The sequence below is a fragment of the Erpetoichthys calabaricus genome, chromosome 1 (assembly GCF_900747795.2).
Source record: "Erpetoichthys calabaricus chromosome 1, fErpCal1.3, whole genome shotgun sequence".
NCBI classification, from domain to species: domain Eukaryota; kingdom Metazoa; phylum Chordata; class Cladistia; order Polypteriformes; family Polypteridae; genus Erpetoichthys; species Erpetoichthys calabaricus.
Window position 1 is genome coordinate 64737633 of NC_041394.2, and position 14865 is coordinate 64752497.

The 14865-nt window shown below is 39.7% G+C and overlaps 1 protein-coding gene across 3 annotated transcripts in view; it reads right to left on the reverse strand.

Annotated features, from left to right (window-relative positions):
• The window catches only part of prrc2a (proline-rich coiled-coil 2A), a 191059-nt gene that overhangs the window by 34268 nt on the left and 141926 nt on the right, over nucleotides 1-14865 (reverse strand). For all 3 annotated transcript variants that reach the window (XM_051919972.1, XM_051919969.1, XM_051919979.1), the window contains exons 15-16: nucleotides 6990-7194; nucleotides 997-3711 (exon numbers count right to left, since the gene is read on the reverse strand). In XM_051919972.1, the coding sequence (XP_051775932.1) occupies nucleotides 997-3711; nucleotides 6990-7194 (2920 nt within the window). The remainder of the gene's footprint in view (nucleotides 1-996; nucleotides 3712-6989; nucleotides 7195-14865) is intronic.

Here is a 14865-nt window from a genome sequence, read left to right on the forward strand (position 1 = left end):
ACATTACCATTTGCCTTTCAGATGAGTTATATTTATAGATACACAGATAAAATACACCAAAAGCTAGTTTTTTTAAATAAATAAAGCTCATTTGGAATCTGGTTTCTTTTAAAACAAAAGCAAAACTTTTATTAATTTATATATATATATTTTAATATGACACTGCACTGTTCATACATTGTTCCCTAGACACAGTGAAACTTCAGTAACTGAACAGCAGGGAATGTGTACAAGTCTACAATAACAAACAGTTTATCATTCCTTGAAAGTAGCACTCCATTAATTGAGAGCTCTCAGGTCAAAAAGGGAGAGTAAAATTTAGAACACATTTATAAGCAATGTTCTTGCTGAGAAGTAACAATTTAGAGGACATCAGAAAATACACTTAATATTTATACGGAAATACATTATCAGTCCTTTTAATTTAAGGAGTACTATAAAAACAGCTTTGTATGGGTGAAGGGGGGAAAAAAAAAAAGAAAAAATAATGTACTACTTAAAAAAAAATTGCAGGCCACAGGGACAGATGACATTCTACCTTAGCAGACCTATTCTATTTATATTCAATGTACTGAGAATTGAAAGCAAGGAGCAAGAGTCTGAAATTCAATTTTCTTCTCGGCATACCTTTGCAATTGTATTTGAAAAGAGAGAGGAGAAAAAAAAGGACAGAACATTGATTTTTCAAAACAGCTCCCCTTGTCAAAATTTCGGTCCATGTGCCACAGTAGTACTTGGAGAACTTTACTTTTAGCCTGAATGCACATTTGAATATATCGTCTTCTTAACCCACATAACAGAAGTCTAAAATGAAGACAAATCTATGAAATTAAAGCGGGAATTTGATTCAAACTCAATTGAATCACCAACATTTTTAATATTTTCTCCCTGCATATATGGTAATACACATGCAAACTCATGAGAAAGATGATAACAACAAGAACCAGCAGCACAGGGATGGTGGGTGGTGGCAGCTGGTTAGGTATGCATGCTTACTTTCTGTTTTTCGGCGACGGCCAATTGACGCTGCGTTTGTCGCCACGGTTGCTGCTGCTGTTGCTGCTACCAGGACCACCAGCTGCGGTTCGTGCAGGTCTACCCCCTCCACCTCCTCCTGGGTTTGACCTCCTGTTTTGCCTTTCCATTCCTGGTCTCTGACTGGAGAAACTTCGCTTGGCTGCTGCAGCAGCAGCAGCAGCTGCAGCTGCATCTTTGGTGGAGATTTCCATGTTTCCTCTCTGACCACTACCACCACTTGTATGATGATGTGGTCTACCTCCACCAAGACCTTCTTTTTCCTTGCGATCAGCAAAATCACTGCTCTCAGAAGCAGTTTCCCACTCTTCATTAGCTTGGTCAGAGTTTTGGTTGGAAAGATCAGGGGACTTTGTTCCTACTGGGCTTCGCAGAGGCTCCTTGGGAATTTGGTGTTGCTGCTGTGAGACAGACGGATATGGATGATGATTATGAGGACCACTGTTGCTGTTACTATGAAGGATACTAGAACTGTTGCCAGTTTCTTGCAGTTGTGAAGCTGCTGCATTTAATGTTTGATGCTGCATATTAGGCTGAGTATGCTGTGATAAAGATTGTTGGGGAGCAGGCACTGGTCCAGAAATATTACGCTGTTCTCCATTCATTCGTGCAGCATTTTCCCGTTCCTGTTTTAGTCTACGAAAACGAGGAGGCTTGTCCTGCTGGTGCTGTGACCTGCCTTGACGCCTTCGACGTGGAGGTCTTTCAAACGAGCGTGGTGGGAGCTTTTCGTTATGGATAAGTGAGGGGTTAGGGTTTGGATTAACAAGTGGCTGCTGTTGTGAAACCAGAGGTGCTTGCTCAATTTTCTCTGTTGTTCGTTTATCATTTTTAGTATCTTTAGTTTCTTTCAAAGAGTGGGGAGTTTGTTGCTGATGATTTAAAGACTGATGTGACTGTTTTCTATTTGATGATGAAATAGATTTTGAAACATGGCCCCAAGTGGTAGCAGAAACAGCAGGTGGTGGTCTGCTCCCTGCTCCTCCTCTATATAGGCCTCCACGGCCTCTTCGTGAGGGCACACCTCTTGGGGTAAAGACTCTTCCTCCAGGATTTCGAGAATTAGGAATACTTTGCTGTGGTGACAATTCTATGCTTTGAGGCTGCTGGTGACCTGCTGATAGTTGTGTTGCTCCAGTCCCAGCCACTACAGCTGCACCAGTCTTGGGCTTTCTTTCTTCTTTATCTGAATGTGCCAAATCACTGGCTGCACTTTCACTGCCAGTTTCTGAGCCTCGCTGCCTCCTACGTTTGGGCACTTCCTCATACTCGGAGCCCTCACTTCGTGTCTCACTGCGATTACGAGTTCTAAATCCTGCATTGTGGGATGGTTGAGACTGTGCAGTTCGTCCACTTTCACCATCTAACCCTTTGTAAAATGAGTCCTGGTGACAACTTGTAGTACTTCCTCCACCTCCCCCCCTGTATTCGCGACTGCTACGACTACCAGCTCTTCCTCGACTCCCACCATATGCTCCTCGATAGCCACGTCCTCGACCATAATACTCACCACCCCTTCCTCGACTACCCCTGCTACCTCTTGAAGTTGGATAACCTCCACCACCCCCACCCCTATCATCAGATCGTTCACGATCTCTCTCTCTCTCACGACGTCCAACAGAATATCCATCATTATCCTTTCCAGGTTTTCCAGGGCGCTCTTTTGCAACATTTTTTTGTTTCTGCTCATCTCTATTAGAAATTGGAGCAGAATTTGAATCAGAGACTCCTAATTTTGAAGATGACTGTTGCTGCTGAGGAACTGATAACAGCTGTTGAGGTGATTCTTCTTTTTCTTTTATACACTTTTCTTCCAAAACCCCCTCTCCCTCACGTTTCAGCTCCTTCAAAATTGGACGTTTGATTGGACCTGCCCGTTTAATCTGTAACTGATTCTGCTGAGGCTTATCACCACCAGGTCCTGCAGTTGCTGCTATGTTTTGTCCAGTTTCCTCTACTCCAGCTCCACCACTTCTCCTGCCACTTGTGGCAGTACTACCTGGCCGAGGACCCCAATGGGTCTCAGTTTTATGTTCTCTGTTGCGCTGTGGTTTGTGGTGATGGTGGTGATGGGGTGTAATGCTACCAGCATTTGTGCTGGTAGTTTTTTCAGACTTTCTTCCTCCTATTTCTTCTTGTTGATTAATTTGTGCTGGTGGATGTTTGTTTTGTAAAGGTTCATCTCTGCATATATCAGCCTTACTTTTATTAGATGTTTCTCTGCAGTTGTCTACTTTCTGTGTTTCGGCACTCTCCCTGGAAAGGCCAGAAGCAGATGAAGCAATAGACACAATGGGAGTCTGCAGTTGGGGCTCCTGGGACAAATCTGTGTGTCCATTTCGACCTCCACTTAAGTTACTTTCTGTGGTTTGAAGGGGATGAGTTCCACCCCAAAGAGTACTGGGTACACCCGCTGAGTTACACCTTGGAGGGACTTCTTCATGTGAGAAATGGTGTATAGCTGTGCCCCGTGGAGGTCGACCGCCATTTTCTGGAAATGGCTGAAAATTACGTCCACCCAAGAAAGATTGTGCAGGTGCAGCTTGTTGAGGTGGGCCCTGGGAAAGGTGGTGGTGATGTTGCTGATGCTGAGATGTTTGAGGAGGAGGGGGAAGCGGTGGAGGAGGTGGTGGCTGCAAGCTCCCATCTCGAAGATGAATAGGAGGAGTGTCACTCCTGCAAAATAAGGAGAAGTTTTAAGTTGCACACAATAAAAATCTAAAAAGACAATTATGCAACACATGGAGATATATACCTATACATTTAAACAGAGAAGAGTAAGTTTAAAGTCATAAAAAGTACATTATCATCATACTCTATTTGAGGAATAGAATCTTCTAAAATCTTCTACAAGTCCTTTTCAACTTTTTTTTTTTTTACATTACTTTTACGATAAGGCTTAACTTGAAAAAAGTCAGGCGTTACTGTTCTGCATTGTATCTGGGGATACCTGCTTAAAGCTGGTCAAAAGAATGGTGATGGAGGCATTTTTAACATGTTTAGTTTTGTATTTAATAACCTGCTATACAGTGGGGCAAAAAAGTATTTAGTCAGCCACCAATTGTGCAAGTTCTCCCACTTAAAAAGATGAGAGAGACCTGTAATTTTCATCATAGGTATACCTCAACTATGAGGGACAAAATGAGAAAAAAAAATCCAGAAAATCACATTGTCTGATTTTAAAGAATTTATTTGCAAATTATGGTGGAAAATAAGTATTTGGTCACCTACAAACAAGCAAGATTTCTGTCTCTCACAGACCTGTAACTTCTTCTGTAAGAGGCTCCTCTGTCCTCCACTCGTTACCTGTATTAATGGCACCTGTTTGAACTCGTTATCAATAAAAGACACCTGTCCACAACCTCAAACAGTCACACTCCAAACTCCACTATGGCCAAGACCAAAGAGCTGTCAAAGGACACCAGAAACAAAATTGTAGACCTGCACCAGGCTGGGAAGACTGAATCTGCAATAGGTAAGCAGCTTGGTGTGAAGAAATCAACTGTGGGAGCAATTATTAGAAAATGGAAGACATACAAGACCACTGATAATCTCCCTCGATCTGGGGCTCCATGGGGTCAAAATGATCACAAGAACGATGAGCAAAAATCCCAGAACCACACGGGGGGACCTAGTGAATAACCTGCAGAGAGCTGGGACCAAAGTAACAAAGGTTACCATCAGTAACACACTACGCCGCCCGGGACTCAACTCCTGCATTGCCAGACGTGTCCCCCTGCTTAAGCCAGTACATGTGCAGGCCCGCCTGAAGTTTGCTAGAGAACATTTGGATGATCCAGAAGAGGATTGGGAGAATGTCATATGGAACCAAAATAGAACTTTTTGGTAAAAACTCTACTCGTCGTGTTTGGTGGAGAAAGAATGCTGAGTTGCATCCAAAGAACACCATACCTACTGTAAAGCATGGGGGTGGAAACATTATGCTTTGGGGCTGTTTTTCTACAAAGGGACCAGGACGACTGATCCGTGTAAAGGAAAGAATGAATGGGGCCATGCATCATCAGATTTTGAGTGAAAACCTCCATCCATCAGCAAGGACATTGAAGATGAAACGTGGCTGGGTCTTCAGCATGACAATGATCCCAAACACAGCGCCCGGGTAACGAAGGAGTGGCTTCGTAAGAAGCATTTCAAGGTCCTGGAGTGGCCTAGCCAGTCTCCAGATCTCAACCCCATAGAAAATCTTTGGAGGGAGTTGAAAGTCCGTGTTGCCCAGCGACAACCCCAAAACATCACTGCTCTAGAGGAGATCTGCATGGAGGAATGGGCCAAAATACCAGCAACAGTGTGTGAAAACCTTGTGAAGACTTACAGAAAACATTGACCTCTGTCATTGCCAACAAAGGGTATATAACAAAGTATTGAGATGAACTTTTGTTATTGACCAAATACTTTTTTTTCCACCATAATCTGCAAATAAATTCTTCAAAAATCAGACAATGTGATTTTCTGGATTTTTTTTTCTCATTTTGTCTCTCATAGTTGAGGTATACCTATAATGAAAATTACAGGCCTCCCTCATCTTTTTAAGCGGGAGAACTTGCACAATGGGTGGTGGCTGACTAAATACTTTTTTGCCCCACTGTATTTAGAGTATGTACTAAGAGATGGTTTCTTTGATGTACTAGTGAGTAGGGATGCACCAATACTACTTGTTGGTCTGGTACTGTCCTCTAAGTACCCATACTCTGCCTTGACTCCATCATGGGTTTTTAACAGTACCAAATGAGCACAGGACCTGATGGTCAAATGGAAGAAAATTTAAACTGTGGCGGGGAATATAATATGGAAGGTTTAGGACTATAGTGTGGCTGGACTCTGTAGGACAAAGTGGACAATTGCATTAGCTTGGCTTTTGTGGCACTCAAGGCCCGTTAAGGCCACAGATTTAATAGACATCAAGTTGTGCCTTCCCCCATTTACATTCCAAAGTAAGGGACTGAACTTATCATACCAGGATCTGCCTGTACATCATCTGATAACAAAGGTGTAAATCAGAGTTGAACTGATATCTTTCCAGAGGCCCCTCTGCAAACTTCAGCCAGAAGGTATGAAATGTTCTCAAGCAAGAACAAAGGCCTATATAGTTCAAGGAATGACAACTGGGAAGGACAGAATAACCTGATTTTGTAACTGAAGTGACTTCAATCCAATCTCAAGAGGTTACAATTTCTTCTTAAAACTAGCTGTGCCCATTTTCTCTCTCTCACTGAACTCCTTAGAGACACTCTTGGGGCATTCTGCCCCAGGGGAAAACTGTGCTCCAACTTTGCAAAATGACCTTCTAAACCTCTCTCTGAAAACTAAAAAGCTGATGAGCTGTTCTTCCCTTTGGCGAGTTGAAAACGGACAATCTTGCTCTCTTTGTGGATCTGAAAATGACACAGTCTCTTTGCTAAGTAAAGCTGTGGGCCAATGGGCTGAAAAGGCTAAGCAGCAGCTATTACTTCAATAATGAAATTACAACATCTAAACTATTGTACCAGAAAATGTAATGCTTTTCCATATGAAGTTGCAGACAGCAGAAACACCACAGACAAGGAATCATGCAGCAAAGAGAAAAAGTCAAACCCAACAGAAGGAAGAATTCTCCATTTAAACCTGGAGCAGCAACAAAAGCAACAACTCCACACAACACTGATCATCTTTATAGATAGTGTTGTAAAACAAATTTATCAAGAGTCAATATAAATCAAAACTCTCAAAGGCAGATAAACTGTCTGCATCCTGTCCTATATGTCAAGATATATGCAGTAATCATATTTCTATGAACCTTGTGTTTATCAATAAACTCTTATTATTCTGACTCTTAAAAGGAGTGTGCTTCAGTTACCTTGATATACATCTAATGTTGCCTTCAACAACAGAAGGTAAGGTATCTGTTCAATGACAATGGTTTTACTGGAGAGAAAAAAATTTATTTATTTTTTCACCTCATTCCTTTATCTTCATCTTCATGTTGCTGTCTCAATGGAGACCCATGAGGTCGGACTTCAGGAGTTGCTCCAAAAACATCAGCTCCCCAAGCCATCTTTTGGTCAACAGGAGGAGTTCCTCGGTCACGCAACAATGAGGGATGTCTGTCAAATGGATCTGATCCAGAGCCACCACTGTCTGATCGCTCGCGACCCATCATACCTAGTCATAGACAAGAAAAATTCCAAATTAGTTGTCTATTACATTACACAAAGTATACAACCCCTTTATACTGCCCTTTCATTCCCTCAAAAGGTATATTAAGATGTGGGGATGATGTGTTGGTGTATAAAATAAACTACACAAAAATGGCTTTTAGGATAAGTACACCTCCTTGAAATATCCATCTGCTTTGAAATGCTTTCTCTCTGCAGATTTCACCAAGAAATTAGTTTTAGAAGGCATTTGCTTCTCTGATGCTGCCATTTTTACAGTAAAATTTAGATAGGAACCAGGTATTGAAATGTTTAGCCGATTTGAAGATGACAATAGTTTACGGAAATCACAATGTTTTTTAGAGAAAAAACACTTCAATTTCCTTTACATCTCAATCCTATAAATTAAATTTGCACAAAGGTAACAAATCAAGGTATTACAGTAATCCCTCGCTATATTGCGCTTCGACTTTCGCGGCTTCACTCTATCACGAATTTTATATGTAAGCATATTTAAATATATATCGCGGATTTTTTGCTGGTTCGCGGATTTTTGCGGACAATGGGTCTTTTAATTTCTGGTACATGCTTCCTCAGTTGGTTTGCCCAGTTGACTTCATACAAGGGACGCTACTGGCAGATGGCTGAGAAGGTACCCAACCAGAGCGCGTATTACGTATTAAATAAAACTCAAATATATTGTGAGCACGGGGGCTGTTCGCAACCCTAGAGGATACGGCCGCTCCTCAAAAAACGATGAAAGATTACCTTCACATTGCTCCCTTCCTTGCTGGGCTTACATGTGGCTGCTTTGTCAAGCAATATGCTTCCTGCACGATGCTTCACATACTTAAAAGATCAAACAGCACGTATTGATTTTTGATTGTTTGCTTTTCTCTCTCTCTTGCTCTGACATTCTTTGCTCCTGACAGAGGGGGTGTGAGCAGGGGGCTGTTCGCACCCCTAGACGATACGGACGCTCGTCTAAAAATGCTGAAAGATTATTTTCACATTGCTCCCTTACGTGCAGCTGCTTTGTCAAGCGACATGCTTCCCGCACGGTGCTTCGCATACTTAAAAGCTCGAACGGCACGTATTGATTTTTGATTGTTTGTTTTTCTCTGTCTCTCTCACTCTCTGACATTCTCTGCTCCTGACGGAGGGGATGTGAGTAGAGGGGCTGTTCGCACACTGGCCTAGAGGATACGGATGCTCCTCTAAAAAATGCTGAAAGATTACCTTCACATTGCTCCTTTCCTTGCAACTGCTTTGTCCGGTGGTGCTTTGCATACTTAAAAGCCAAACAGCCCTATTGATTTTTGATTGTTTGCTTTTTTCTCTCTCTCTCTCTGACATTCTCTGCTCCTGACGCGCACTCCTTTGAAGAGGAAGATATGTTTGCATTTTTTTAATTGTGAGACGGAACTGTCATCTCAGTCTTGTCATGGAGCACAGTTTAAACTTTTGAAAAAGAGACAAATGTTTGTTTGCAGTGTTTGAATAAAATTCCTGTCTCTCTACAACCTCCTGTGTTTCTGTGCAAATCTGTGACCCAAGCATGACAATATAAAAATAACCATATAAACATATGGTTTCTACTTCGCGGATTTTCACCTTTTGCAAGGGGTTCTGGAATGCAACACCCGCGATCGAGGAGGGATTACTGTATAACAAAACAGCCTCTGACAGACATAGGTAAAACAGGATGAGGAGTCCCTCTTCATTCTTCCTTTTTTTTTTTTTGCATGCTTCAGTGTTAATAACAGTAAGAACTTAGAAAATGCAACGTGTTCAAACAATGGTTCTTTTTAAATACAGGGTACTGAAGTAACAGGGAGATTATATACTCAAGCAATAATCATTTTCCTTAGTGTTAAACCTGAGTGTCACTCAGGCTGTAAACACTGCTAAAAATGTTAGTCCTGATTGTCACTCGGGCAACTGTATAGACACATCTTGTTTAAGACAGGAAGATTACTGAGGCTGTAAAAGCGCCAACAGCAACGGTATAGGGGTGTCTTCTCCTCGCCTTAAAGTGGTGTCTCATAAGAAATGCCAATTATCAGCAGTGATGAGGAGATGAATCCGTTTTCAGGCAGTGAAACTGAAAACAGTAAAATCGAAAAGGACACTCATGTTATTCGCACTGTGTGCTGTTCATATTATTATTAATCATCATTATTATTATTCATAGCATTATACATTCTCCACTTATGACTTAATACTTTGTGTTTTACAGTAGAAAGATGAGATTTAATAAAAATGTAATTTTTCAAGTAAAAAAAAAATGCAACGCTTTTTACATGTTTTTTTGAGAAAACAAATATAATGCTAAGGAGGGTAAATGAAGTAGAGAGAAAGATACTGGAATATGTAATATGAGCACACTAAGGGAAGAAGTGTTAGCATATCTAACAGATGTTGGTCAGATCTTGCTTTGTGGGTTATGAGGCTGCCAGCAAGAAGCCTTTTGAAGATGAGGATGTTGGTCTTTTTTTTTTTTTTAACCTTTTCAATAAGAAAATAATGTGAGTTTATAAAACAATGTTTTTAATAAACACTGCGTTTAAAACAAGAAGCATTTCTGCTCCAGTTTTCTCTCTCTTAGTTCCTGCAACAGCAGTGTCAGGGTGAACACTTCCCAACTATATGCATCTAGAAGCTTATAAGTGATTTTTCATGTTATTTTTGTACTTTTAATTTTCTTTTATAGAGCATGCCAGTGTCCTAATGTGACTACAGTCAAAATGTCTAAAACATTTTCTGATGTCAAAACAGATCCATAATGTATTGCAGCTTTGCTTAGTGCATCTGGAGTCAATTGGTGCCAAAATAAGTATGGGTAAAACAAAAAAATTGTTACTTTTATAATCAAAGGCAAGAATTTCCCTTTAATTAAGACCTTTTCAAATTAATTTGAATTATATTCTAATTATTACACTCAATCTGACAGCCCTAATATATATGAATTTTTTGGTGCAATTCTACTACAATGCCTTTCAAAAGTATTCACCCCTCTATGTCTCTGTTCTGTTATGTCACATTACACTCTGGAATTAAAATAGAGTTTCAACTGGATTTTATGTATTGAACTTAACAATATAATCCAAATTGTTGAAGTGGAATGAAAATAAAATATCTTGGACAAGTATATGTATAGAAAAACTGAAAAGCTGTGAGTGCATATCTATTCATCAACTTTGCTATGAACCCCATACCAGGGAGTTTTTCAATTGCTAAGGTAAGTTCTGCAATACTGAAGTCTCTTTCTCAAAACTCTACACAAAGTCACCTTAACATTAGTGTATGTGGGCCAAACTGAATTGTTTCACATTGCTTTCATACAAAATGCATTCATGGACTAACTGCCTCAAAATTCATGGAATACTTTTCTCACCCCAAATCCAGCACTATCAAAACTTTACGTTTTTTGAAGGAATTTTGCACATGCTTACAAAACTACATTATTTATTTTTTACAATGTTGCAAATTGTAGTCAACACCTGGCAGCAAAACACCTGGTTAGGTAAACAACTGAAATGGATATGTGATGTGTTTGGTCTTTATAATACAAATGAGACCAAACACATCGCGTATCCATTTCAGTTGATTACCTAACCAGGTGTTTTGCTGTCAGCTGATCTTATTATCATCCATACATAACAAAGTCATCTTTAGAATAACTTTCTTTGTAAATATGGACCAAGCAGAACAGTAGCAACAAAGTGGAAAATGTGTTACAAGGAGAGGACATTGAAAAACAGGAAGACCAAGGGCAGTCATCAGATGAAACAAAGACCACAGTCATTGACCATGTTATCAATCAAACTGTCTTTGAGAGAAGCATGGTGACAAGTGCAGCCAAATCTCCAGAGCATAACAATTGCATCAATCATAAGAACATTTCACAAACCAACAGATAAGATACACATTCTTTGGCAGTATCAGACAGAACTGCACATTACAGTATAGTATTTACTGTATATAGTACATTGAGACCCATTGAGTATTGTTTTCGCTCTTTAGGATCCAAAGATCATCTCGCACAGGGGGCAGAGGCAGAATTTTTACTACTGAGCAGGAAACTGCTATTGTTGACCTGGTCATGGCTATCAATGCCATAACACTACAGGAAATCCGGGACAGAGTTATGGCAGACAGTACAGTATTTGGCAAGTGTTAGCATGGCAATAATTGGCAGAATACTGCAGAGGCACAAAGTAAACATGAAGCACTTATGCACTGTACCATTTGAGTGGAACAATGTACATGTGAAAGTACTCTGATACCAATATGTCGAGGTAAGAGGTCTATTCAATGTAATGTAACACTACTTGTTCTTTATTGGTTGTGGCTTTGAAAACAGAACACCATACAAAGCTATGTATACTGTATGGTAATGTAATCCTTACAATATGGTACCCTGTGTATTTCCTGTTAGAGTGTCATGGATTTGAAGGCTATGCAAACAGCACGCGTGTTCATCTTTGTGGATGAAGCTGGGCTTAACCTGGTGAAACAATGGTAGCTCAGACAGAATGCTGAAGGACAAAGGGCGATGGTGCAAGTTCCATGATAGACAGGGACCAAAATTACAATGTATGTGACAAAAGGCAATGATGTTGTATTACCACACAAACCAGTCACACAGAACACCTCATTATGGTTCATGATAAACTATACAATACTGGTAACAGAGGATGACAGAGAGCAAGTGACCACAAATGCTTTGGTATTTGCTTTGGTGTGGATTAACGTGGCATTCCACCACTCCACTGCACTCAGAATGGTTTGCAGCACACCCAAGTATGTACTCATTGTTTTTATACCCATACTCCCCCATCCTAAACCCCACTGATGAATTCTTTTCTGCATGGATGTGGAAGGTTTATGATCACTAGCCACATGATCATAGGTCACTACTGAATGCTATGAAAGCTGGATGCCAAGATATTTCACCAGAGTAATGTCAAGGATGGATCAGGCATGCCAAGAGAGTTTACCCACGATGTATAGCTAACAAGGACATCAGATGCAACGTCAATGAGAACTTGTGGCAGAATCCAAAGGAGCAGACAGATTAAAAAATTACCACTATAGTATTGTTATATTCGTGGACCAACTGCAAGTGTGTGCATTTTGTTTCTGGCTGTAGTATTGACAATAAGTACTTATTTCTTTAATGAATTTTCTGTATTTACCCTACAGTATGAAAAATAAAATGTGGATGTACTCTAAAGACGATCTTTTAATGATGATCCATGTTTCTATTTTATGTAACGCTGTCAGTTTAATAGTGTTTTCCAAGCCTTTCTTTTATGTGTGATATACACTGTGTGCACAAGTCAGTATTTTGACCATATCATCATTGTTATTTATATATTCCAATTTGTATTAACTTGAATGCTTATTGGATTTAACCATATCAGATGATGTGTATTTGAGTAATGAGGGAGGGTGTGGTCAAAGGAGATCACCCTATATGAAGGTGTGTGTAATTATTAGGAAGCTTGTTTTCCTCGGGCAAAATGGGCCAAAAAAGATTTAAATGATTTTCTGAAAAGTCAAAAATTGTAGTCTTTCAGAGGGATGCAGCACTCTTGAAATTGCTAAGATATTGGGGCGTGATCACAGAACCATTAAATGTTTTGTTGCCAATAGTCAACAGGTTCACAAGAGTGGTGCTGAGAAAAAAAAGACGCAAATTTACTGCCAAAGGTATGAGAAGAATCAAACGTGAAGCTACCATGAACCCATTATCCTCCAGTGCGGTCATATTCCAGAACTGCAACCTACCTGAAGTGCCCAGAAGTACAAGGTGTTCAGTGCTCAGAGACATGGCCAAGGTAAGGAAGGCTGAAACCAGACAGATTTCTCAAAGGTTTAATGGACTGATGAGATGAGTGACTCTTGACGGACCAGATGGATGGGCCCGTGGCTGGATCAGTAACGGGCACAGAGCTCCACTTTGACTTGGATACCAGCAAGGTGGAGGTGGGGTACTGGTATGGGATGGTATTTTGAAGATGAGCTAGCTGCAAGATTATTATAGTTTTGCTTTTTTTTTTATTAGTTTTCATTTCTATATTTTTTCTGATCTTACTTGGAAATTCAGTTTAGTTTTAGTTTTCCTTCATTGTGTATTTTTAGTTTTAGTTTAGTTTTTATTTCACAAAGACATTTCTATTTTATTTTTATATCTATTAGTTTCAGTTTTAGTGTTAGTAATTATGGCATGGAGTTCCTATGGAGTTTAGTTTTGTGTCATAATCAGACAGAACTGTACACTTTACAGATTTGGATACGAGTTTAATGCTAGTGGAAGCTTACTACACTACATGGTTTACTATCTGGTCTTGCTTTTGTCTGATTAAAAACAAGCATAATCAAAACTAGATACTGAATATGAACAATTTTACACACTTTTATAACTTTTAAAATATTTTCTCATTAAAATCACAGGGGCTAAGGAAGAACAGGGCTCTTAGACTTGAATCAGTGTGCAGATCCCAGCTAGCTGTACTGAGGGAAACAAAGAAAAACAAGCATGTTGTGTCAAGGTTAGGGGTGGTGGTGAGACTTGAATAGACCATCATAAAGGACAGTAAACCCATAATGAGCAGAGTTAGAGCAGGTAATAGGAGTACGGACAGGCATAAAATGACAGAGACAGCATCTGAGATTAAGAACAACATATACATTATCTAAACCTGTTTATCCAGAGCAGGATCACAGGAAACCTGGAGCCTACCACAGCAGGTTTGGATGTAAGGCAGGAAAACTCCCTGGTATGCAATATGTATGATAAGGCTGATGTTAAGAATAAAAAGAATATGACATTTCAACTGTCTATTTTGAGAGTGAGAGAAAAACATTGAAAAAAGGGAGACAAATATTTCAAAATATAATTCTGCTACTGGATTACTTTCACAATATCGGGTATTTTGAGTTGTGAATATGAACTTAAAAAGATAAATTAATATAGAATAAATACCAAAACCCATTAGTATGTTTAGTTTTTCATTGCTTTCATCTCTAGATCAGTGCCATTTTATTTTCAAAAACCGGGAGTGGTCTCCTCACGACTTTCTCATATACAGTACTCAGGTATGGGGATGGATATTTGAGGAGTAAACCGCAAGACAATGATTTTTATATTATGTACATTAACCCTTTAACCGCCAACTCCCTAAATATTCCCCAAGCCAGGCGAAATCTGAACAATTTTTGTTTTTTTACTTTTTTACATTTTTTTTTACATTTTTTACATTTATTCAAGCAGTATTGACCACTAAATGTTGTGCAAGTTGCCAGTGTATACACGAAATCTATAAATGTAACCTGAATTCTCAGCTAAGCAAAACATCTTGATACCAAACCGTGCCCTTTTCAATGGTAGATACTGTCGAAACTGTAAGCGGCCCTTCCACGACAATAAACTTTCATCAACTGCAACTGACGGTCCTGGCATGTAGGGCAACTGAAATGCTTCAAATAAATGATCAATCAAAGGACGTAGCTTGAACAAGTGGTCGCGGTTTGGATCTTTCTTATCTGGCTCGTTTCTGTTGTCATTCAAATGAAAGAATTTCAGCAGCAAAGAGAATCGGTTACGTGTCATGACAGCTGCAAAAATAGGTGTTGCATACATAGGATCTGTAGACCAGTACATCTCAAT